The 27,454-nt window shown below is 44.6% G+C and overlaps 1 protein-coding gene across 1 annotated transcript in view; it reads left to right on the forward strand.

Annotated features, from left to right (window-relative positions):
* Positions 1-26,088, forward strand: part of OSGIN1 (oxidative stress induced growth inhibitor 1) — a 66,864-nt gene extending 40,776 nt beyond the window's left edge. Inside the window, exons 3-6 of the mRNA XM_086948893.1 lie at positions 11,800-11,936; positions 19,351-19,542; positions 20,097-20,188; positions 23,774-26,088. Coding sequence (XP_086805019.1) covers positions 11,800-11,936; positions 19,351-19,542; positions 20,097-20,188; positions 23,774-24,794 — 1,442 coding nt within the window. The 3' untranslated portion in view covers positions 24,795-26,088. The remainder of the gene's footprint in view (positions 1-11,799; positions 11,937-19,350; positions 19,543-20,096; positions 20,189-23,773) is intronic.
* The last annotated feature ends 1,366 nt before the right edge of the window (positions 26,089-27,454 follow it).

A 27,454-nucleotide genomic window follows, 5' to 3' on the forward strand; every position in this document is an offset into this window, starting at 1 on the left:
GGAACACAATTAAATCAAAATACGTTTGGGGGAAGCTCAAAATGGAGATCTGAAACCACATGCAGGGGGGTGGTGCTTGAGGAAACCAGGACTGGTTGAGTTAGCAGTAAACAATATATTAGAAATATCACTGTGGCAGCTACCAGGAATCCTGACATTTATTTAGCTTTGTGCAAGCCATCTGTTACCAGAGAGGCCCAAAAGACTCTGTGCGGACCATAGAGGTGTGCGCTTTGCTTAATAGTTATATCTTAAGTTACACAGCTACAGAGAGGGGTACAGAAAACCAGTGTCTAAGATTAAGGAATGCATGCAGGCTCCCTATGAGGACAGACTGCTACAACCAGCACATGTGGTAGTTTCATAATTATCTCCAATGTTACACAGACTGCAGCACCGATGCACCCAACACACAGCTCCACTGATGCACCCACCATCCAGCTCCACCGATGCACCCACCACATAGCTCCACCAACACAGCTCCACCGATGCACCACCACACAGCTCCACTGATGCACCCACCACAGAGCTCCACAGATGACCCCACCACAAAGCTCCACTGATGCACCCACCACACAGCTCCACCGAGGCACCCACCACACCGCTCCACCGAGGCACTTACCACACAGCTCCACCGAGGCACTTACCACACAGCTCCACCGAGGCACTTACCACACAGCTCCACCGAGGCACCCACCACACAGCTCAACAGATGCACCCACCACACAGCTCCACAGAGGCACCCACCACACAGCAAGGGGTCAAGTTTAGCAATAAAAGCAACTCATGGGAACACAATTAAATCAAAATACGTTTGGGGGAAGCTCAAAATAGAGATCTGAAACCACATGCAGGGGGGTGGTGCTTGAGGAAACCAGGACTGGTTGAGTTAGCAGTAAACAATATATTAGAAATATCACTGTGGCAGCTACCAAGAATCCTGACATTTATTTAGCTTTGTGCAAGCCATCTGTTACCAGAGAGGCCCAAAAGACTCTGTGCGGACCATAGAGGTGTGCGCTTTGCTTAATAGTTATATCTTAAGTTACACAGCTACAGAGAGGGGTACAGAAAACCAGTGTCTAAGATTAAGGAATGCATGCAGGCTCCCTATGAGGACAGACTGCTACAACCAGCACATGTGGTAGTTTCATAATTATCTCCAATGTTACACAGACTGCAGCACCGATGCACCCAACACACAGCTCCACTGATGCACCCACCATCCAGCTCCACCGATGCACCCACCACACAGCTCCACCAACACAGCTCCACCGATGCACCCACCACACAGCTCCACTGATGCAACCACCACACAGCTCCATCGACACAGCTCCACCGATGCACCCACCACACAGCTCCACTGATGCAACCACCACACAGCTCTACCAACACAGCTCCACCAATGCACCCACCACAGAGCTCCACAGATGACCCCACCACAAAGCTCCACTGATGCACCCACCACACAGCTCCACCGAGGCACCCACCACACAGCTCCACCGAGGCACTTACCACACAGCTCCACCGATGCACCCACCACACAGCTCCACCGCGGCACCCACCACACAGCTCCACCGAGGCACCCACCACACAGCTCCACCGAGGCACCCACCACACAGCTCAACAGATGCACCCACCACACAGCTCAACAGATGCACCCACCACACAGCTCCACAGATGCACCCACCACACAGCTCCACAGATGCACCCACCACACAGCTCCACCGATGCACCCACCACACATCTCCTCCGATGCACCCACCACACAGCTCCACCGAGGCACCCACCACACAGCTCCACCGAGGCACCCACCACACAGCTCCACCGATGCACCCACCACACATCTTCACCGATGCACCCACCACACAGCTCCAGCGATGCAGCCACCACACAGCTCCACCGACACAGTTCCACCAATGCACCCACCACACAGCTCCACTGATGCAACCACCACACAGCTCCATCGACACAGCTCCACCGATGCACCCACCACACAGCTCCACCAACACAGCTCCACCGATGCACCCACCACACAGCTCCACTGATGCAACCACCACACAGCTCCATCGACACAGCTCCACCGATGCACCCACCACACAGCTCCACTGATGCAACCACCACAAAGCTCTACCAACACAGCTCCACTGATGCACCCACCACAGAGCTCCACAGATGACCCCACCACAAAGCTCCACTGATGCACCCACCACACAGCTCCACCGAGGCACCCACCACACAGCTCCACCGAGGCACTTACCACACAGCTCCACCGATGCACCCACCACACAGCTCCACCGAGGCACCCACCACACAGCTCCACCGAGGCACCCACCACACAGCTCAACAGATGCACCCACCACACAGCTCAACAGATGCACCCACCACACAGCTCCACAGAGGCACCCACCACACAGCAAGTGGTCAAGTTTAGCAATAAAAGCAACTCATGGGAACACAATTAAATCAAAATACGTTTGGGGGAAGCTCAAAATGGAGATCTGAAACCACATGCAGGGGGGTGGTGCTTGAGGAAACCAGGACTGGTTGAGTTAGCAGTAAACAATATTTTAGAAATATCACTGTGGCAGCTACCAGGAATCCTGACATTTATTTAGCTTTGTGCAAGCCATCTGTTACCAGAGAGGCCCAAAAGACTCTGTGCGGACCATAGGGGCGTGTGCTTTGCTTAATAGTTATATCTTAAGTTACACAGCTACAGAGAGGGGTACAGAAAACCAGTGTCTAAGATTAAGGAATGCATGCAGGCTCCCTATGAGGACAGACTGCTACAACCAGCCCATGTGGTAGTTTCATAATTATCTCCAATGTTACACAGACTGCAGCACCGATGCACCCAACACACAGCTCCACTGATGCACCCACCATCCAGCTCCACCGATGCACCCACCACACAGCTCCACCAACACAGCTCCACCGATGCACCCACCACACAGCTCCACTGATGCAACCACCACACAGCTCCATCGACACAGCTCTACCGATGCACCCACCACACAGCTCCACTGATGCAACCACCACACAGCTCTACCAACACAGCTCCACCGATGCACCCACCACAGAGCTCCACAGATGACCCCACCACAAAGCTCCACTGATGCACCCACCACACAGCTCCACCGAGGCACCCACCACACAGCTCCACCGAGGCACTTACCACACAGCTCCACCGATGCACCCACCACACAGCTCCACCGAGACACCCACCACACAGCTCCACCGAGGCACCCACCACACAGCTCCACCGAGGCACCCACCACACAGCTCAACAGATGCACCCACCACACAGCTCCACAGAGGCACCCACCACACAGCTCCACAGATGCACCCACCACACAGCTCCACCGATGCACCCACCACACAGCTCCACCGATGCACCCACCACACAGCTCCACCGAGGCACCCACCACACAGCTCCACCGAGGCAACCACCACACATCTTCACCGATGCACCCACCACACATCTTCACAGATGCACCCACCACACAGCTCCAGCGATGCAGCCACCACACAGCTCCACCGACACAGTTCCACCAATGCACCCACCACACAGCTCCACCGATGCACCCACCACACAACTACACTGATGCACCCACCACACAGCTCCAACTAAGCTCCACCAATGCACCCACCAAACTGCTCCACCGATGCACCCCACCCACCACACATCTTCACCGATGCACCCACCACACAGCTCCAGCGATGCAGCCACCACACAGCTCCACTGACACAGCTCCACCAATGCACCCACCACACAGCTCCACCGATGCACCCACCACACAGCTCCACTGATGCACCCACCACACAGCTCCACCGATGCACCCACCACACAGCTCCACCGATGCTCCAACTAAGCTCCACCAATGCACCCACCACTCAGCGCAACCACAGCATCACTCAGCGCAACCACAGCATCACTCAGCGCAACCACAGCATCACTCAGCACAACCACACCATCACTCAGCGCAACCACACCATCACTCAGCGCAACCACAGCATCACTGGTTCAAATATGTTCTTTCAATGTTTCAAGCTGTTTTCAAGCTTTCACGCTTTATTACAAATCACAAAAAGATGTTAATATTTCATTCTGTTCTTGGATTTTCGCCACAATAAAAAACACTGAACATAATCTTCACAAATGTTATTTACAAAAGTTTAAGCTATTGCCATTACAAATTAAATAAATTATTTAAGTATTAATTATTTAAAAAAATTAAAAGCCATTGTTATTTGTAATATCAATACATCTAAGTCACGTAAATACAAAACATGTTGCATTACAAATGCTATAGGTGTCACATTTGCGAAAGTTATAACTATTGGCATTGTAAATGACAAAGCCATTAATTTAGCTATTTTAAAAAAAAAACATAAATAAAAAAAAATCATTTATAACACCAATAGCTCAAACTTTCCTAATGCGAGCCCTATTGCATTTCCAATGCTTGTTTATTTTGAGATGGAGAGTACCTGCACTTAGGAGAGATGTAATACTTTTCATTGAAGAGTACCTGCACTTCTCGGAACAAGCAGGTACTCTGGTATACTTGCATTTTTTTTTTCATTTCAAGCACTAGCTATATACAAAACTAGTTCCTATTCTTAAGTAAGTGGAACCGACAACGAGCGTCCACTTTGTGCAACTTGTTTATTGCAATTTCTATTTTGTGCGGTGGACAGGCCAAATTGTGCACAACGGAGAAAAGTGTCTCCTAAGGGCTTGTGTGTTTCTTTTAGGACTGAATGGTGTGAAGATTCCCCAGGCCAACCAGTTATGAAAACCGCCGAGGGGGGAGCATCGCACAATTTTCCGATAGGCTTACCACATGCTTAATTTGCAATTGGTTGCTGCTGTGACAATCACTGATTGTGATATGGAATGAATCATATGAATTCGCTTATTTTTTTATTTTATTTTTTTGCTAAACTTCCGATGGGGGGGGGGGCGGCGGCACATACCAAACCCTATTGGAGAGGGAAAGTCGCTTAACTCCCCCCGCATCCTTTTCATTAAGGGGCTGGTATTTTAAATATTGCCTGGGCAGCTTTTAACTCCCATCCCTGTGGCATGGTTTGACTCCTCATCCACTTTACTTCCTCAGTTTCCCGCCATCAGGCATGTTTCGCTCTACAAACTAAAGACCGCGATTTTGGTAGTCTTTGGCCGGAAACGAATGTTGAGTTTGGGGGTGGGGGGGTGGGGGGGGGAGTAGGCCGTAGGCCGTGGTGACTGGGGAGGGAGCCACTTCCCAGCATTGCGACGCAGGCGCCAATTCTGTTTGTTTTAAACAGTCGCGGCATTCTTCGCGGTGATGTCTGTGTGTGGAAAGTTTTCTGGTGGAGATTTTCCAGCGTGTTTAATATTTTACAGCCAGCAAACACAACACCTCCACAGGCTGAGCGCGAATCACAGCTTTGCTTTTCGCGAACGTGATTAACAGAAATAGCAATAAAATAGGCCAGGAGGCCAGTTTACGTAACAGTGGGTATGTGATGTAGCTGATTGGAAGCGTAAAGTCCATGAATGAATGGGCTGGCAAAAAACACGACATCAAAAGGAGTGAATGTCTGTTCCGCCCGGAACGCTCCCCACTGCCTCCCTATGCAAACCAGAGTGTACGGCCTGGTCCCTAACACCTGCTCTAACTCTGGCGTGTGCCACTTACAGACGGCCCTAACCTGCCCACATGTCTATTTCACCTGCCGTCTTTTTGGAACAACTTGTTTCATATATAGCGCTTCATATGAGACCTGCTCTTTCTGTGCGCTGTCACTGTTGCTCGATCTAATGGTGTTCGATTTACCAACCTCGAAAACGTGGAAGGCCGCTTCGACCCTTTGCCTGGATTCGAACTCGGCAGATCACGTGGGTCAGAGGCGACCGTGCAAATTACAGTGACCTTTCTGCTGTTCAGTGACCTTTGCTGAGCTGCAGGTGAGGCCCTCACCTGTCCGCCGGGCCTGGGCCGCCCCTTCAGGTTAAGCTCACTTCACTTCCGACCATAATTAAGCCTGAAGATTGCTCTTTGCAGCAGGGTCCCTAATTATGCCTGAAAAGCGGAATGTAGTTAAGATAGATGCCTGACAACATACTTCGGCCATCATTTTCCGGATAAGCGTGTCCGTCATTACACCCCCAACCTTGTTGAGAGGCCCAAAAAGCAATGTTCAAATCCTGCCTCTCCAGTCCCATGAATGCGCCATCCGCTATAAAAACTAACAGTTGCTTTTGAATGAAGTCCTTTTTTTTCATTCTACCAGTCTGGCAGTGACATTGACCCCCATTTCATTTCGGTGATATTCGCCGCTTCTGGCTAACTACATATTCTGCTTTTCTGTGTTTCTGCTATCAAAACCCCAAATCCACATTTTGCTTTGATTCCCATCATATCATTCTGTCACTCATCCTGCAAAAGTACTGATTAAGAACTTTGTACACTAAACCCAGTTATCGTGTGTATCCGGAAGTCACACTTAATTGTGACTAGGGATGGAGTTAGGACACCAGTACGGAAGGGGCACAGGGCCATAGCTCAAAATGGCGCGGCCTCCCTGCAGAATGTTTATTTGCTCTCGAGTCTCCCATATCTCACAGATACTCATATGTGTCGGGGTGAAAGGGGGATACCATGAATGATGGTCCCCCCTGCGCCACGCCCCTGAAGGAGTCTTGCTTGAGGATTCCGTCCCAGCTGCCTCAAAGTATTTGTATTTACAAAAAGGGGTGGTGAGGGACAGAGTCTCTGAATTAAACAGAAAGCTCTCACCCAGTCAAAAGATCAGGGCTAGATCCAACACCGTTTTTTAGCTCACTGCACCATCCCAGTTTCAGAACCTGACTGTATGCAAATTAGTCTGTTCCTGTCCCAGTGCATGATGGGAACAGGACAAACCAAACTACAGAAGCCAATTCTTACACTGGGAAGGAAACAAGCTCCCGGGGACCGGTTTCTGGCATTACAGCCGTCTTCGGCCCGGTTTGCTTGAATCCTGATGGTGCAATGAGCAAGGGTCTCACATCTGAGAATACCCTTCCACGCTTAGGGTGGACAAAAATATTTACAAAAAGGGGTGGTGAGGGACAGAGTCTCTGAATTAAACAGAAAGCTCTCACCCAGTCAAAAGATCAGGGCTAGATCCAACACCGTTTTTTAGCTCACTGCACCATCCCAGTTTCAGAACCTGACTGTATGCAAATTAGTCTGTTCCTGTCCCAGTGCATGATGGGAACAGGACAAACCAAACTACAGAAGCCAATTCTTACACTGGGAAGGAAACAAGCTCCCGGGGACCGGTTTCTGGCATTACAGCCGTCTTCGGCCCGGTTTGCTTGAATCCTGATGGTGCAATGAGCAAGGGTCTCACATCTGAGAATACCCTTCCACGCTTAGGGTGGACAAAAATATTTACAAAAAGGGGTGGTGAGGGACAGAGTCTCTGAATTAAACAGAAAGCTCTCACCCAGTCAAAAGATCAGGGCTAGATCCAACACCGTTTTTTAGCTCACTGCACCATCCCAGTTTCAGAACCTGACTGTATGCAAATTAGTCTGTTCCTGTCCCAGTGCATGATGGGAACAGGACAAACCAAACTACAGAAGCCAATTCTTACACTGGGAAGGAAACAAGCTCCCGGGGACCGGTTTCTGGCATTACAGCCGTCTTCGGCCCGGTTTGCTTGAATCCTGATGGTGCAATGAGCAAGGGTCTCACATCTGAGAATACCCTTCCACGCTTAGGGTGGACAAAAATATTTACAAAAAGGGGTGGTGAGGGACAGAGTCTCTGAATTAAACAGAAAGCTCTCACCCAGTCAAAAGATCAGGGCTAGATCCAACACCGTTTTTTAGCTCACTGCACCATCCCAGTTTCAGAACCTGACTGTATGCAAATTAGTCTGTTCCTGTCCCAGTGCATGATGGGAACAGGACAAACCAAACTACAGAAGCCAATTCTTACACTGGGAAGGAAACAAGCTCCCGGGGACCGGTTTCTGGCATTACAGCCGTCTTCGGCCCGGTTTGCTTGAATCCTGATGGTGCAATGAGCAAGGGTCTCACATCTGAGAATACCCTTCCACGCTTAGGGTGGACAAAAATATTTACAAAAAGGGGTGGTGAGGGACAGAGTCTCTGAATTAAACAGAAAGCTCTCACCCAGTCAAAAGATCAGGGCTAGATCCAACACCGTTTTGTAAATCGATTTTGGCCACTATAGGTGTGGCAGGGTATACTCAGACATGAGTCCCTTTCTCACTGCTCCATCAGGATTCAAGCAAGCCGGGCCGAAGACGGCTGAAATGCCAGAAACCGGTCCCCGGTAGCTTGTCTCCTTTCTGGTAAAGAATTGGCTTGGTAGTTTAGTCTGCCCTGTTCCCATGATGCACTGGGCCAGGGACAGACTGATTTGCATATAGCCAGGTTCTGAGCTGGGATGGGGCAGTGAGATAAATAACGGTGATGGATCAAGCCGTGATCTTTGGACTGGGTAAGAGTGGTCTGCTCAATTCAGACACTCTGTTCATCACCACCCCCTTTTGTAAATCGATTTTGGCCACTATAGGTGTGGCAGGGTATACTCAGACATGAGTCCCTTTCTCACTGCTCCATCAGGATTCAAGCAAGCCGGGCCGAAGACGGCTGAAATGCCAGAAACCGGTCCCCGGTAGCTTGTCTCCTTTCTGGTAAAGAATTGGCTTGGTAGTTTAGTCTGCCCTGTTCCCATGATGCACTGGGCCAGGGACAGACTGATTTGCATATAGCCAGGTTCTGAGCTGGGATGGGGCAGTGAGATAAATAACGGTGATGGATCAAGCCGTGATCTTTGGACTGGGTAAGAGTGGTCTGCTCAATTCAGACACTCTGTTCATCACCACCCCCTTTTGTAAATCGATTTTGGCCACTATAGGTGTGGCAGGGTATACTCAGACATGAGTCCCTTTCTCACTGCTCCATCAGGATTCAAGCAAGCCGGGCCGAAGACGGCTGAAATGCCAGAAACCGGTCCCCGGTAGCTTGTCTCCTTTCTGGTAAAGAATTGGCTTGGTAGTTTAGTCTGCCCTGTTCCCATGATGCACTGGGCCAGGGACAGACTGATTTGCATATAGCCAGGTTCTGAGCTGGGATGGGGCAGTGAGATAAATAACGGTGATGGATCAAGCCGTGATCTTTGGACTGGGTAAGAGTGGTCTGCTCAATTCAGACACTCTGTTCATCACCACCCCCTTTTGTAAATCGATTTTGGCCACTATAGGTGTGGCAGGGTATACTCAGACATGAGTCCCTTTCTCACTGCTCCATCAGGATTCAAGCAAGCCGGGCCGAAGACGGCTGAAATGCCAGAAACCGGTCCCCGGTAGCTTGTCTCCTTTCTGGTAAAGAATTGGCTTGGTAGTTTAGTCTGCCCTGTTCCCATGATGCACTGGGCCAGGGACAGACTGATTTGCATATAGCCAGGTTCTGAGCTGGGATGGGGCAGTGAGATAAATAACGGTGATGGATCAAGCCGTGATCTTTGGACTGGGTAAGAGTGGTCTGCTCAATTCAGACACTCTGTTCATCACCACCCCCTTTTGTAAATCGATTTTGGCCACTATAGGTGTGGCAGGGTATACTCAGACATGAGTCCCTTTCTCACTGCTCCATCAGGATTCAAGCAAGCCGGGCCGAAGACGGCTGAAATGCCAGAAACCGGTCCCCGGTAGCTTGTCTCCTTTCTGGTAAAGAATTGGCTTGGTAGTTTAGTCTACCCTGTTCCCATGATGCACTGGGCCAGGGACAGACTGATTTGCATATAGCCAGGTTCTGAGCTGGGATGGGGCAGTGAGATAAATAACGGTGATGGATCAAGCCGTGATCTTTGGACTGGGTAAGAGTGGTCTGCTCAATTCAGACACTCTGTTCATCACCACCCCCTTTTGTAAATCGATTTTGGCCACTATAGGTGTGGCAGGGTATACTCAGACATGAGTCCCTTTCTCACTGCTCCATCAGGATTCAAGCAAGCCGGGCCGAAGACGGCTGAAATGCCAGAAACCGGTCCCCGGTAGCTTGTCTCCTTTCTGGTAAAGAATTGGCTTGGTAGTTTAGTCTGCCCTGTTCCCATGATGCACTGGGCCAGGGACAGACTGATTTGCATATAGCCAGGTTCTGAGCTGGGATGGGGCAGTGAGATAAATAACGGTGATGGATCAAGCCGTGATCTTTGGACTGGGTAAGAGTGGTCTGCTCAATTCAGACACTCTGTTCATCACCACCCCCTTTTGTAAATCGATTTTGGCCACTATAGGTGTGGCAGGGTATACTCAGACATGAGTCCCTTTCTCACTGCTCCATCAGGATTCAAGCAAGCCGGGCCGAAGACGGCTGAAATGCCAGAAACCGGTCCCCGGTAGCTTGTCTCCTTTCTGGTAAAGAATTGGCTTGGTAGTTTAGTCTGCCCTGTTCCCATGATGCACTGGGCCAGGGACAGACTGATTTGCATATAGCCAGGTTCTGAGCTGGGATGGGGCAGTGAGATAAATAACGGTGATGGATCAAGCCGTGATCTTTGGACTGGGTAAGAGTGGTCTGCTCAATTCAGACACTCTGTTCATCACCACCCCCTTTTGTAAATCAAAGTATTTGTGACACCGACAGCTCCCGAACAGCATTCACGACAGTCTGTAAATGTTAGACACGCATTTATGACCAGTTCGTTTTCGTCTAAAAGCTTTTTTCAAACACTCGCTGCCTTAAAGCGTAACGGTTTCTAAGGTTTTGTTTTTTAAATGTAACTGTTTATGTTCAAATGAAATGAATGTTTCTATTGTTGCGTACCACGGTGGCTGTCTTAAGTATTATTTTTACAAGCCACAGTATTGTGATTGGTTTGTATCTTAAGCTGAAATGTTTTAGAGACTAAAAGGGGTATATATGTAGAAATGTACTGCGGTTGAGCAGAAGCGTGCAGACTGTAGGCTCCTGTGATCTGAGACATATCTGCCAAACTTCTCGAATTCCTGCCTTCAAAGAAAAGTTGGTCAACCGACAGCAGCCACTGCTAGATTCCTCTCCAAAGACTACCGGATGGCTAGAATCAGTGCATTTATCAGTGCATTAATCAGTGACACATCTTATACAACCTTAAAGACGAACAGCAGAGGGCAGCAAAGCACTGTGAGGCTAGATCTTTGAATATTTTAAAAAATATATTGGTGTGCCATCACTGCCTTGCTTTAAGAGCATTTAAAGTATTGTTGCTATTATCCACGGTCACTGCCCTCCAACTTCACATTTTTTCTACAGTGGAGTATCTCTTGCCCCTACTTGAATCGATATTCACTGATTGTATACATGTATACTGGCAATATTTTTTGTGAACTATAAATGTCCCGTAGCGCCAACTTTTAATATTTCATTGTTAGTGGAATCTTAAAGAATGTATGATTTGTAGCTGCCAGAGTAAAAGTAAATTCCGCGAAGAGGCATGCTTTCTTTCATTGGGCCCTGGGTTACTAAAAGGGATTTGTATATTAACCAACCACCTGTTATCCACTTGATGAGTTGGAACCAGAGCCTCCAACTACGTCCTCAAGGGCAGAATCCATGCCGGATTTTCAGGATAACCAGTGACGTTGTAACAAATACACTGAGATTTGTTGTATGTAATTTATCTTTTAAGAATACTCTGGAATTCTGACAGTAGCCGACCCTCCTGGATCTAAATTGGATACCCAGGATTTAGACAGATGCTTAAGAATTGAACACTAATAAATCTGTTTTCTTTTGTGTTGCAGGAAATGGGCCCTCAGGAATTTGCCTTTCCTACCTTCTGTCTGGCTACACACCCTACATCAAAGAGGAGGCAACTCACTCGAACCCCATCTTGCAGCGGAAACTGGAGGAGGCTCCGGAGCGCCCAATTACAGACCAGGTGGGTGGAAAAAAGGGTGATGGACATTGAGCAGCACTTCTTCCTCAGCCTCTCTCCTCAAGATATGTTTCTGTTAATGAACAAAGTCTGATTTACATGTGGGGTTGAGTGTGCCTAGGTCTGGGTGTTAGTGGCAGAGTCTGTGGCTTACTGGGGAGGGAGGGAACTTTATTCATTTTGAGGTTTAATGGTCATAAGATTAGAATTGCCTCCCCCACGTGACACACCTTTGCTCTGTAGCTCTAGGCCTCATTTGCGTAACTAGATTGTAAGCAAAGCCATTTACCGGCTCATTTTAAACCGCATACTCTTTTAATGTGGGAGTATCTCGCCTAGGAATACGAAAAACCATGGGTGTGCGGGTATGTACCAGCACCAGTGTTTCTGCATCGTACCAAGTTATTCACCTTAGTTACATAAAAGGGTTAACCCGGTTGTACTGAGACCTGGGTACTTAGCGTTACAGGAGAAAGGGGTCCCAGTAAGAACATACAATAAAAACAAACAGTTCAAGACCATCAATTCACAAGAAAGAAGGGAAAAATCATAAATTATTAAGGTGAGAGATGTTGTTTAATCACATCCTCATCTATGCATGAATGTTGTAGATTCACTTCATTACAATTGCATATTAAAACGTATTGTGCCCAGAAAGGGGGGGAATGGGGGTGGGAAGGTGTTTAGTGAGGAATAAAGGTAAAGTGAAAAGTTTCAAAGATTATAGTGTGGTCACAGCATAAATATTTGACGTCACACAGGTAAGTTAATAAAGTACATGAAAAAAATAGTTCGGATCCTATCCCATATGTCAGAACACAGTAACAATGATTCAGTTTGTTCATAGGTAGGAGGGAATGTAGACAGTCGACGTTTCGACCCCTTGAAACACGTAGGTTATGTTGCACCTTACAATGGGGTCTTCATCAGGACGGGAAAGGTGCGGTGGGGACGGGTGGGGGCACCGAAAACCAGCCACAAGGTGGCGTGAATTGCAGAATGATGATTGGGCCCGTGGGCTCCGCACAGTGTTGAAACGATAAATATTCAAGCCTTGTAGTATTTTGTTAAAAAAGATGTGTTAGTTGGCCTGTAACACGTGCATCAATTTCGTGTACAGCTACCAAGCTACCGGATTCAAACACTGTGAGGAGCCCACGGGCCCAATCATCATTGTGCAATTAACGCCACCTTGTGGCTGGTTTTCGGTGCCCCACCCGTCCCCACCACACCTTTCCCGTCCTGATGAAGACCCCAGTGTAAGGTGCAACATAACCTACGTGTTTCAAGAGGTCGAAACGTCGACTGTCTACATTCCCTCCTACCCATGAACAAACTGAATCATTGTTACTGTGTTCTGACATATGGGATAGGATCCGAACTATTTTTTTCATGTACTTTATTAACTTACCTGTGTGACGTCAACTATTTATGCTGTGACCACACTATAATCTTTGAAACTTTTCACTTTACCTTTATTCCTCACTAAACACCTTCCCACCCCCATTCCCCCCCTTTCTGGGCACAATACGTTTTGATATGCAATTGTAATGAAGTGAATCTACAACATTCATGCATAGATGAGGATGTGATTAAACGACATCTCTCACCTTAATAATTTATGATTTCTCCTTTCTTTCTTGTGAATTGATTGTCTTGAATTGTTTGTTATTATCGTATGTTCTTACTGGGACCCCTTTCTCCTGTAAAGTTATGCACCTTGGCATGGTGGATACCCTGGTTGTGTTGTGCGTTTGTCTCCCTGTCCAAGGTGCGAAATCAAGTTTGGATTCCAGATTCTGGCGCAAACTGTAGAGCTTCACACAAGCATCTTCAACCGCGCCTTGAGACGGCAGAGTGCACCCTTGAGTACCACTGCAGTCCACTCAGGATTGTAGGTTTAGTGAAGGCTTTGTATAGAAGGATTGGTATGACAAAAACTTGAAACGGATAGCTCAACACTTTTTGTAGTTGCCGTAGCCAAATTTCTTGCCTGGGCATGGTCAATACGCACACGTACTTTAAAGACAAATGTTAATGTATTATGAAATAGTGTTGTCTTAAATTTTCCTATTGCATTGTATGAATTGTCTCTTTTTATAGAAATGATCTGAATTTTAACTGTATTGTATTTATCATGTAATATTCGGCTGTCAAAATGTTTAATATGTGTTTTAAAATTATTTTTAAATATAGTATTTATTGTATTAGGGATAGGAAGGATGCTTTTATGACAAATGTCGAATAAAGCTTTACAAATTGAAATTGACAAAAGCTTATGGTGTCTGCCAGTTTCTGATGTCTGTGCAAACATTGGCCATGTTTTATTCTGACATTTATTTATGCAGGAAAGCAACATTTGGATGACCGAAAACAGCCAGGAATAGAGCACACATAGAGTAGTTTTGTGTCTCTTTAGCTCCGTTTTTACGCCAGAGTTTAAAAAAAGTTAGGGCATTGTTCAAAGTGGTTAGAAGAGTGATCTAGAGTAATCAATGCAAGAATCGTGCACTTAACTATGTTAAAATGATTGCATTGTTCATCGGTAAGACTGGGCATTGAGGAGTGAGCTGCTGTTCTCTGTGAAGAAGCTAGTAACGATGACTCGCCGCAGGACTTGGCAAACCTCCCAGCAAGCTACTCAGTACCCATGAACCGGAATAGAACGGAGATTATTGTTAGCTTTCATTCTGACTGCATGACGCAATGGCATTTTGGTGCAAAGAGGTCATTGCACCTAAACAATAGTGGAAGCGAAAATGATGTCGCATTCCTTTGCAATCACACGGTGCTGCATCACCAGACTTTTAATCCAACTGACTTGCCGCTCTGCATGTTTTTGAAACAAAACTTTCCTGGAAACTGGACTTTGTAGCATTTGTATAACTGAGAACTGGAGCAGGCAGGAGGCTGTTTACATTTACCTTTTTTTGTAGTTTTATGTACCACAAACCTGGCCCAGGGGCATTAGAGTGATTTACTAGACAGTCCGACAGTTACACTTCTTTAGGCAGAGGGAGATTAAGTAACTTGCCCAAAATGCTGAGCTGAGGCCAGGATTCAAGCCTGGGTTACCAGTTCCACAGTAGACAGCTCTTAATGCTAGGCCACGTCCTCATATGTGTCCTGCTAGACCCCTCCTCTTGAAACGATACAGATATAGCTTCTGTGAGTTTCCACAATGCCGGTTCTTAAGAGTGTTGTCAAAAAGTACAGTGTAATCCCATGCCATTAAGGTAGATGGATGGTAGTGAAATCCGTCAGTTCCTCTTGGGTAGAGGTGACAACTTTGGCACTGTAAAAAAATCTCTTACAGAATTTTCTAAATTGTAATATATGTTCAAACTATTCCTTTAATTTGTCAATTCTCACTGAGACCTAAGAGTGAGAAGCAATCTCTTTAATAGCATCAGTGGGGCTGTCCTTCGCGTTTAACAGATCGCAGACCTGCGCTAGCTCCAGCCATTCTTTCAAGGCCATGCGTTGAAAGACCTGATAAACGCATGCCCTCAAGCTTTGGACCTTATATCTCCTCTCACATCAGTTTGTGATCCATAAATCTCGCGGCTATTGTTGTAGAATGTATTTTCTTTCTTCTCCAGTATTAAACCTCATAAGCCACTTTTATGATATGAAATATCGAATAAAGTATTACAACAACATAAGCCAAAGAAGCCCTTGCAGCCTCTCCTAACAATAGCAGGAGTTCTGATTTAGACCTCTGTTATTGCTCGTTTATGATTCATCCGAGGGTGTGACCTTTGTTATTTTCAGTCCATACACTCGAAAATTTTAAAACAAATAGGGAAAGTTGCAGTAAGTATTAAGAGTTAGCAATAATGTAACCATTTTTAGTAATGAACACGAGGGCAGGTGACATAGGTTCAATGGGGAAGAGGTTTCAGGGAAAACACTCCTAAAATAATTTTTTAAAATCTGGGATTAACTTGGAATTCCTGAGACTTTACACGGTTCTAGCAAAAGTATGAAAAGAATAAGAGTCCGACCCTACTGCCAGGAAACTCCTCATTACAGGAAAAAGTATCACCTGAAAAAAATAATGTACCCACTGAAATTAGGTCAAATACGAGTTTATCCTAAAAAGTGCAAAATTCAAACATGCAGTGTTTTTGTGTGGTGACCTATCAGTCAGATATTGAAAAAGGTGTGTTTTACCAATTAGTTTTCTGTTCCTGCCTATGAAATTACAAACAATAAATTGAATTCAGTGTCATAATGTCTTTTAATGACGCCAAATCACCATTGGTCTTGCTTCGAAAGACCAAGGGAAAAATTGGTCCTCCTCGTTATTGCTATATATTTTTAAAAAACTACTAGTAGTGCATATGTGCCATTGTTTCCTATAATGGTTCACATGATTGGTTATCTTCCCAATATTCATACTTCAAGTACTGAAAGGCCTATTTGTGCATTACTGGCACTGCCGCCCATGCACTTAGAGATGCTTTTTTACACTTCTGACCTCATTTATTTACCCACATGACATGTAACCCTACAGTGGGCTACAATATTAACACTTCTGCATCATTCTGTCTAAAATATGCATAACACGAGTTTTGCGAAGGGTGTGTTTATGTATTTAGACTTTCTAAAATGTTTCCTTGATAACATCACATCACCCACAAAAAGAAAACACACCAAAAGAGTAACATTTACTGACAATGTACGAAACCACAAACACAAAACACAAGCCCCGAAGACTTACAAGTGTAAATTTGAGATAGCACTTAGAAGCGGTGGGCACCCATCCACTTCCGAGTTTATCATGTTCCTTCAGCAGGTCCAAGGGGTGCTTTTTCCAGGGTGAAGTTCATGGCCAGTGTACCTTTTTGTTAAATGGAATTATTCGAGGCCATCTCCCCCTTTCGCTCCATTCTAAGGTACAACCTTCTCAGAAACCTACCAACACAATTTTCCGAGCACCAACATGTGAAGAAAAGATGTATCCAATTCCTGTTGTATTCAAATTTGATTTATTTCTTCAATATTCTTCGTTTTCAAAGTCTCTCATCTTCAGTTATTGCCTTCAAAATGAGCCAACACGTTTTTCGTCAGAAAACTATGTTCTTACATCACTGACTTCATCAGGGCTATAAATAAACAAACGAAGAGCCGAAGCTCCTCTATATACATTATATAATTCCTTCACCAAACACCCTGGTGTATAGGAATTATGATAGAGGGAAGATCCATATGTTCATTGAAACAACATCACTTATAACAAAGATAGTATCTATACCCATTACTTTTCTCTCAATAGAAAATCTTTAATAGAACGTGCAGAATTAAGAAAGGAGTCACCATGTACAGCAAAAGACACTGGTACAGCCAGATGTGTGAGTAGTTTTCAAATTGCACATTGATGGCCAAGCTCACCTTCACATCTAGAATAAATCACACTATCTCCAGTGGGCATCTGTTTCATCAGGTAAAATTGCTGATCAGACCAAAATATGTATGACCTACAATTTGATCAAAGTCGTCAGTAATAAGCTTGCGCAAGTGTGCCAGCCACCTTTCTTTGTTATAATCTTCTCAGAAACCTAGTTAATTTAAACAACCTAGCTATAAAACGTACTTTATTAAATACTTAATTATTCATCCTTTGAATGACACACAATGAATACAGATTTTGGGAAGGTGCGCCCGATGTGCGTGCCTTGAGGTGTGGAGAGGTGACTAAAATAAACATTCTGGTGTATGAAGGAATTATAAAAATGTGGATGGTTCATTTACGGTAAAGGAAGACATTTACGATCAGTGATCCAGCTGGCAGCATTCTTGGAAACGGGCTCTTCTAGCTTGCAATAGTTCACATGCAATATTTGGCCGACAGAATGACGAGGCAAAGTTACTCTTATGTAAGAATGACTTGACAAAAAATCTCCTTCTGTTGAAGTAGGCAGAGCAGCTGAGTCTAAAGCATCCTGCTCCCGCGCTGACTGTGCCAAGCCCAATATAAAACAGGAAGTGCATATCATTTGGTGGCAGCTCAAGCCATGTTGAGAACGCGATGCAACTTTCTGGACAAGTTGCCGCTGAAAAGGAAGATAATTGTGCATTGAATGTTGTCAAATGGCCAGAAAACATATTCTCCTACAATTTCAATCTTTCACAGACCCCTTGCAGTGCAACAGTCCAAGACTCTGTTGGACCACCCGTATGTACATTTCCAAATGAAAGTTGCATTTGATGACAAGAAAGTTCTAGAAACCTCGGGATGCCAGACACAGCAGGAGTAACTTGAGAGAACCGGGCGGTTTATATTTATAGTTCCAAAGTTGTGAAGCAAAACTTCGTGCTAGTATCTGTTCAGCAGACACGACTTTAAAAGACAGTTTTACTTCTCTTTTTTTGACCATTCAGAAGCTTTTAAAGTTGTTTTTGAGCAGTTGTAGCGGTTTGTGAAAGTACTTGTGCCTCGGAGTTACCCGACTGTTGCCAATTGTAAAACTCTGGCTTTGGAAACTTAAAAGTTGTGCCATGATCTATTAGAGCTTCCATTAATCTTTGCTAGGGTCCAGTCCAGTTTTTGCTGTTTTATTAACTAAAGTTCAAGTTTGTTCAGCTTTTTTTTATTTTTTTATATAATTTTGTTTTTTGGCATGAGCTCTTTATAGAGACTTAGTGGGGCTTCGCAATTAGTTTACTTTGTACGAATTATTACTATAGTACTACCTGTTGAGACATTGTTGTATGCTGTTTCACTTTAGACTCTGGCATCACTTTTACTTCCTGCACCAATTTCATCTGATGGAACATGTGCTTTATAAGTATATCCCCAGAGGGGTGGCGCTGGTTCATTGAGGCTGTTTTAAAATGAACCAATAACAGTTTCCATCCAGTAAGACCTCTTTAGACAAAGGTCTGGGTAAACTGCTGAACGCCAAATCATTTTTAGGCACTTCTACGTTACCAATTGCCAATGAATTCACATCCCTTACACCAAAAAAAATCTCCCAAGGTTCAATTTATTTACACACATTTTCATCCATATGTTCGAATCCCCATTTGATCACATATTGCATAGATGAAAAGGGCACAATTCAGTACATAAGATCATACATAGTGGCACGAAGAACAAGCTGTTAAAACAGTTCCCTGTATACGGAGCACCAGGAAACTTCTTGACACTTGATGAATGTAATTTTATACTAGTATCTTGACTCTTGGGGCACATTCAGTTTTTCCGGTCCCACATAGCTTGGCTGTGCAGAGTAAGTATCTTATGCTGTATACGTTGCCACTCAGTGCATGGATGCCGCACAGGTGTCGGTTTAGCTTCTGGTTCAAAATCTCTTTCTTTTCTGGCCCACCTATTCAGAATGTCCATGTGAATCAATGCACTGAATCTTGTAGGCTCGGCTTCTTACCGTGACTCCTGTTTGTTTTCCAGGATCTGCAGCATCTCTCGGAAGGCCTGGAGGGACGATCTTCCAGCCCGGTTGCTCTTCTGTTTGACACCCTGTTGAGGCCGGACACTGATATGGGTAGCAGCGCGGAGTCCATGCTGACCTGGTGGCATGAGCCTGAGCGGGCAGTTCCACACCTAGTCCTGGGCCAAAGCCCTCCAGGCGGGGCTTGGAACGTAAGTAACACTATGGGCCTGTCGTAGCCCCTACCTATTCTGTTGGAAGGTCCATGGGTCGCTGTTGTTTTGTCCTTCGATATGCTTATTGGTATTTGCCACAAATAATTTGAATGACATGACCGCGTTTACATCATGTTTATTTAGCACACTGTTAGATTCTCCCAATTGATTCTCCTCTAATCATTTCTGTATAGCTTGCTTCAGGAATACAACGCCGAAAGATCCTCAAATTGTTGATTATTTACGTTTGCTCCATTTTTCTTATCACTATCCATTCCTGGCCCAGTTTGTCTTTGCAAACACCTCTCCTAGTTCTTCAGAGTTGCATTGCTTTGTTTTAGTCGCCATATTCCTATATTTGTATATGTGTTATTTTACATTTTGGAAATGAAATCTCGATTGTCTGTTTTCGTTCCTTGTGAGCATGCTACTAAAACCCTTGCAAGAGAGGTTATTTGAGAACCCCATAAAGCACTGTCCAAGCTACCGAGGACAGACCTGATGGGATTGTTGCTGAGAGCCTGATTTGTGATATTTCTGTTTTATTTTAGTCCATTGAAGGATCCATGATCACACTCAGCCGTGGCGATTGGATGGGCCTACCCGATCTCCCCTTTAAGGACTGGGTCAGAAGAAAGAGAAGGTGACATCTCACTTTAAATGTTTCATCTGATTAAAACGTGAAGCGCATGGTGTGCCATAGCATGATTTACTCTTTCTGGATACAAGAATTGATTGTTTCTTTGAGGCACTTACAACGTTCCAGTGTGGAGGAGCGTAGGAGAGCCAAATATTTCTAAGATGGAAGCAAGGGCTACAACTTCAAGCATAGAATACACAAGGAGTAAAAATCTACCAGTCTAATGATGAGCAGGAGTCCATATCAATCAGGATCAATAAAACCAGGCTAATCACCTGATAGGGTATCCAGTCGCTTGCAGGCCCCAGAGACTTGGGCCATGGAGAAAGCGGAGCTGTCTCTGGACGGCCTGCAGGGTAGACATATCACAATAATCCACAATGATAAACTCCTTAAAGTTACCATCCTGGAAATGCTGCCTCTTAGAACAATTTTCATGCTGATGTGATACCACATAGTACATTGAACATAGGGTAATGCTATTGCTCCAAATACTCCAATAGCTGAGCTGAGGGATCTAGAAAGACATCTGGAAGGAAGGGATTGAGACTGTACATCAGCAGGTGCAGGGACCGCTTTCTGTACAAGTTACTCTGTGAGACTTCCTGTAGTATGGTGGTGGTGGGGCCCAGGCTAATACAGGCTGCTGCTTTCAGGCAAAGGAGATTTGGGAGTGAAAGGGGGTAAACCATTACGTAGGTTTTACCCCCTTTTACTGCAGCATAGTTGAACGCCTTATTTCGAAGAAAACTGAGCATATATTCATACATTTTCAGTATTAACCAAAACTTGTGGGGTTTTGGTTAGCCGGTGCACCTGAGTTATTTAATTTCTGGACCTCACATTGGTACCAGTGGGCAGAGACATTTTAAGGCCCGGGCAAAGTGAGATCTGGCCCAGTGTCCAAGCCTTTCAGTGGCCCCCTGATAGAGCCAGCTCTGTTCTGAAGACTTACTCTGATGACCCTGAAGACCATGAATAACTCTTAAGCAGACTGTTTTAAATACCACTTTCCTGTAATTTATTTTTTAATGTGAGTGACGTGTGAGAATCTATTATAGACCTTTTGCAGAGAAATGTGTTGGTGTTTCATGCAAAATCCATAAAAAGTTTACTTTAAGATCAAAACAGGATCTTCCACATGCGAAATGAGAGGGTGTCACAGAGATTACATGCAGTTATACTAGTGAGCTGCTGCTGTGTTACAATATTGAAAAAACACACAACTATTCCTGGATATTAGATGTAAACACATTTCGAAGTGTGTGCCTGTGCACGGTCAGTCGACTGGCCAAAAAGGCCATGAATGACCTGAAACTGGCCAACCTAGATGTTGGCATGCTTCATTATTGGGATCCCAGCTGGGCAGCCGAATGCAACCCAGCTGTGCTTCGACGCCTGACTACAGCGGAGCGGGTTTTTGTTTAGTGCGGTGTGTGCTCAGAGGGTGGTAAGTGTAAAATGTCTTTAAGGAATACCCAAATGGAAAAACTTTATTTTTAGTGCCTTAGGACATGATTAAAAACTAAGGCAGGGATACAGCAAAGATAAGCATGGTACTTCAATATCCCTGAAGTGTAGGTCAAAAAATGTTTCAGCCTTTTCCGGTAATCATAAGGCTTTCTTCAGGACCAAGGTAGCCTGGAAAATAGTGAGGTGGCTACAAAAGTGAAGGTAGTCACGTGAGTTAAATATCAGCACACACGCTAAGGTGTGCTGAGTATGTAGTGGAAGAACCGTACTTGGGACCCACTTAATAGTTGAAATATCAGCCAAGCTAAAAAGGATCCGATGGATTCTGCAAGGGGGAGCCTCCTGTAGTCAGACATTCTTCAAGGATGGTCTCCCACCATACTAACTTGTGTTCTTGACCGGATTTTTTCATTTGGGTATTCCTTAGAGACATTTTTCCCCTCCCCACCCTCTGAGGGCACACCTCACTAAACAACAAAAACCTGCTCCGCTGTAGTCTGGTGTCGAAGCACAGCTGGCTTGCATTCGTCTGCCCAGTTGGGACCCCAATGATGAAGTATGCCACCAACTAGGTTGGTGGGTGAGGGGTCTTTTTTATAAATCTATTGGATGTCGATACTCTGTTACATCATATTGAGTCATCACAAGTGTAAACACTTACCTGTGGGTCGTCCACGTTGTTGCTACTGGTCTATTGGGGAAGAGGACGTTTCCCTTTACCTATTCCTCACTCTCCTGTTTCTACAAACTAGATCATAAATTCAAAGCTTTTCCCAACACGGGCCACCAAAATATGTTTCGCCCAGGGCCTCCAAAATCCTTAAGATGTTCATGCCAGTGGGAAAGATTCTAAGTAAGCAAAGCACATTACTTAATAATATGTATTATCGTTCTTTTGACAGATCAATCCCTTGATAAAGGCGCTGTGTGCCAAAATGCATTGGGAGTAAAGGGAAAGATGAAAAAACAAGATTGTTAATACAATTTTTAATACCCAGCTGGATTAACAGCACATACTGTGCCCAGGGAGACAGATCAAAGTCCCATGTTCTGCTTACCTAGACATTATTATACACACTCTAGAGTAGTGAGTGATACCTTGGAGCACGTAAAATAAGTATAGACAATAATCAAATCGGCAGTGCACATCCACCTACCACGATTATATTGAAAGATTCTAAAACGCCATCACACATGAAGTGTGTGCCGGCTTTTACAAGTCGTAATTTATTTGAAGCGGTACAGTTCTGCAACCATTTCACTGCTCTGAAAGTAGCTGAATAAGATTTCAGCAATATGTAGTACATCTCTCCAAGATTTAGTCTCTTTAAGAGACTTCACACAAAGCAGTATATTACGCCCTTCCTGCTCATTGACGCGCATGTTAAAAATAAAGTCCCCATTGTCAACTAGATAAAATGTGTTGTGCATTTGTTTTAATGTCAAATAAAAATGTCTGACCTGAGTTGGGTATGGTTCGAATCCAGTGTTCTGGGTCTATGAATATGCATTCATGCCAGAGAGTATAGGACTTTTCTTAATATACAGCAGCATATAGATCACAGAATAGATGATAGTATGCATTCTTGGCAATTCTCTAAATGTCTTCTCTTCCACAACTGTGAACTAAACTGTCTATATTTTGGATATATAACCAGATTCATGACGGGGTCTCTATGCAAAAATATAATAGGACATAACGTGTTTCTTCTGGCCATCCAAAACGCCACTTCATATTCAACCCTTTCTGCAATAGACCTCTTTAGGTGTGAAATATGTCAGTCTTAAAAAAACTGGCCCTGTAGGGTCTTGCATTTTTGATCAGCCTTTTCCACTTCATTTCAGCTGTTACCATAGGTTAGTGCTTTGAAAGTTGAACTTTGCTCCCAAGTGTAAAATAAAATGGAGATTCTAGTTCCATACTGATTTGAATGTTTGGCTTTCATTTGCATTTAAAAACTATTTTGTCTTCTGAGACCCAAAAAAGTGATCAAAGCGCCAACTACTCTTTTGGACAGTATAATTCAGTGCTATTTGATTGTCAATTTGTTGGATCATAGGGTGTTCTTGTGTGGTACTTACAGTGTACTTTATCTTGTCTCTTTTTTCAAACAGGCACCTGAGAAATGACAGAGCCACAGCAAGAGACATTGCTCAGTATTATCAGCATTATGTTAAGAAGAAAAGCCTGCAGCAAAACTTCATCTCAGGAAGCGTGGTGACGTCGGTTAGGAAAGTCCACACTGGTACTAACTTCATGTACAAGAACGAAGATGCTCCCACAGAGCTCGGCTCCACATTTGATCTGGAGGAACAACTGAACAATACATCCATTGCCAACAAGAACAAGGAAATCTTTCAGGTTAATGGGTTCCTGAAGATGGAGAGTGACCGACTGCAACCCTTCTCCATACATGCGGAGAATGTGGTCTTGGCAACTGGCATGTTTGACAGTCCCTCATGGCTCGGTGTCAAAGGAGAGGACCTTCCTTTTATCTCGCATCAAATCTCTGACCTGGAAGAAGCTGTGAGGAAGCAAAATGTTGATCCAAACTCGGACCCTGTCCTGATAATCGGTGCAGGGCTGACTGCAGCTGATGCTGTTCTCTTTGCACACCACTGCAACATTCCTGTGGTCCATGCCTTCCGCAGAAAGGTGAATGACCCAGGCCTCATATTTAATCAGCTGCCTCAAATGATGTATCCAGAATATCACAAAGTTCACCAGATGATGAAGGAACAGTCTATCTTGGACTCTGGGCAGTATAAAGGCTATATCAGCCTTCCCGAACATTTTGTTGTGCGTTTTGAAGATGACAAGAAGTGTGTCTTTCAGGACAAAAGTGGGCATCAAGTGGTCTATAACATTTCCATGGCACTGGTTCTGATTGGATCCAACCCAAATCTTTCCTTCTTGCCCAACAATGGTGTCCACTTGGCAGTAGATAATGAGAAATCGTCCATCTCCAAAAGAAACCCTATTGACATTGACCAGTTCACATATGAATGCACTCAGGAAGAAGGACTTTATGCTGTGGGACCCTTGGCTGGAGATTATTTTGTTCGTTTTGTCCAGGGAGGGGCTCTGGCTGCTGCCAGCTCTTTGTTAAGAAAATCGAACAAGAAACCACCTTAACAAAGCGGGCTCATGTACAATCCAGTGATATTTATTCTCTGTAAGAAACAAAGCAAGAAATTGGTTCAGTGCCCTGCCTTTCTCGGGGGGCATAATTCTATGCCATATTCCAAGCTATTGTATCGCACGCTACCCAAGTGCTCCGAGGCACCCAAGACCTAGACCATCACTACTGCTGGAGGCTCTCATGCACCACGAGATCCCAGTATATGCAAGTACTGTTCTGCTCTTACAGCAGATGGTATTCCAAGGCTTTCAAATCCGCTGCACTAGGCCTCACCTATTCCATGGTACATAAGAGCTAATATGCCTTGCAGTACTCCAGGACAGTGCTATCCCACAGCACGTGAGTGCCCTTTGACCTTTTTGTAGCCGACGGCTTTCAAATGGCTCTTACTTTTTGGTACCGAAACGCTATCCTACCCCAGACTACCTCAGGGCTGTCATGACCTCGTACCCGCCACATATTGCCAAATGTCTGACATTCCAAACACTGCTGGCGTTGATAATCTACAGACTAGGCTAACCATTTTCAATAATGCAAGAATTTCCTGGGCTTGGGTTTGTTATGGATTTCCTATTTTACCAGAGCTTCAGTTGTGCTCATGACTGACCCCAAGAAAGTATATAAGCTAGGTGGTAGGGTGAGAAGTCCCATGCCCGGCCAATCTTGATATAATGGGAGCCCTATAATTGGAAAAACACGAGGCCTAAAAACTGCAATGGAAAAAAAGAGCAAAGGACAAGATGGCAGGGTTGTTCACTTGCCAAATCTCAGCTTATGGCAAAGGCAGAACAGACACAACTTTTCAACCAATGCGGTTTACGATTGTTAGTCCTCTTATTCCCACACTTCCATGTCTTTTTATCATTTCCACTTTGCCCAAACTTTATCTCATTGCACTTACTGCACTAACCTGAAACTAAAACTGTATAGAGCAGAGAGATCCTAAATGATGCTTGAAAAGAATTGTAGTTTTTGTAAAAATACTGCTATGTTTTAAAAATGTGGTAAGACAAATTGCATATGTTTATTGTATTTGACATTCAAATATAAAATATTTGTAATGTATAATTTATTTCTATGACAAAGTAAACATTGTCAGTTCCATGTTCCACAGCTACTGCTGGATATTCCAAGGGTTTTCCTAGCATGCACACATGAGTGCCTATTTGAGTCCCCTCTTTAGCGGGACAAATGCTGCTGTGCCCTTACCTCATTCTTCGGTGCAACAGGGATCTGAGTGGGTCTGTAGTTATCCCCAGAACCTGTATTAAAGTTCTTGCTTTGTAGTAGACGGGTACTTTTATTCAATCTTCATCTTAAGATGCTGGTTACATTTTTCTACACCTTAGATGTGTGAGCTGAAATTCATTTTGATATCTATGCTCTTGTATAGAAAATTCTTTGTACAGTACAGGTAACTTAGCCATCTACTGATAGGCTAGTGCTTGGCCTATGGGAGGTGATTTCTGTGTCTACAAGTTTACAGTGGATTTCTGAGTTAAAATTTGGGGCCCTGCTTCCATATCTACCCCCTCCCATTCCCCTCACACATCATAGAGCAACACATGTAATACAATGGGGTTGCACCAGATGGAATCAACAAATATTTATATATACTGCCTGTGCAGACACTTTATGCTGGCAGACACCGTGGGCTAATCCCATAATAACTGTCTGTTTCCTTGAATTTTCTCATAAAAGATGTCCGCAGAGGAGCCCTTGAGATACCAGGTGACTTCCCTACGTGACTTGCCAAGCCTTGGCTTTCAGGTAAATCACTAGAAGATGAGCGAGTTATTATTATAGCTTCCGCTATGTAAATGTAAATGTAAAACAGCTTTTGTAAAGCTCATTCTATCGCTCCAAGGAGCATCTTGGTGCTGTAGTCCGTAGCCTAGATGGTGGGCCGGAAAAACTACTCATCATCCTAGAGTGGATCATAACATCTACAAAATCCCCATAGTTCTCTCCACTGCTACAGTGAGTCCATGTAGGACAGCTTCTAAATCCTCAAGATTTGAACTCTGGCCTTCATTCGTAGAAAGACTGATAGTGCACAAAAGATGGTAGAGATACTCCAGCAAAGTGATCCACCCAGGGTGTGTTCTGGGTACCAGGGTTCCCAGATGGGCATGCCTTTACCTGCATTCTACTATCTCTTACATCGACGAGTGCAATATCCAAAGAAAATTTTACTATTGTGACGAAAAGGACAGTTTGAACTGTAGCGTTGATTCTTAAATGAAACTAATGAGACTGTTCTAAACTTTTTATGAGCATAAAGAATACGTGTCTGCAACTAGGGAATCAATCAAATATTGTATTAACCACACAAAAAAAATCAAACTTTTTGCAACAAAAAAAAAAGTAACAAAGCTACAACCTGTCTTGCAGGATGACACCTTCATTTTAGAACCTATAGGACACTTAATCGGAAGGTTACCACCAGATGGAACCATTTATGATCTTTAGATGGCTTTCAAACTAAACACCCAAAGAGTATGTTTCTAGTGGGATAGCAAACGTTCTGATTTCCTTTTTGTTTTGAACTGTAAGCTTAGAACGCCTTAATGACAAGACTGGAAACAGTGCATTTTTGTTTATAGTAGTAGAGCATTTCTGTTAAGTTGGATAAACCTATTTGAAACAGTTT

The sequence above is a fragment of the Lissotriton vulgaris genome, unplaced genomic scaffold (assembly GCF_964263255.1).
Source record: "Lissotriton vulgaris unplaced genomic scaffold, aLisVul1.2 SCAFFOLD_1262, whole genome shotgun sequence".
Lineage (NCBI taxonomy): Eukaryota > Metazoa > Chordata > Amphibia > Caudata > Salamandridae > Lissotriton > Lissotriton vulgaris.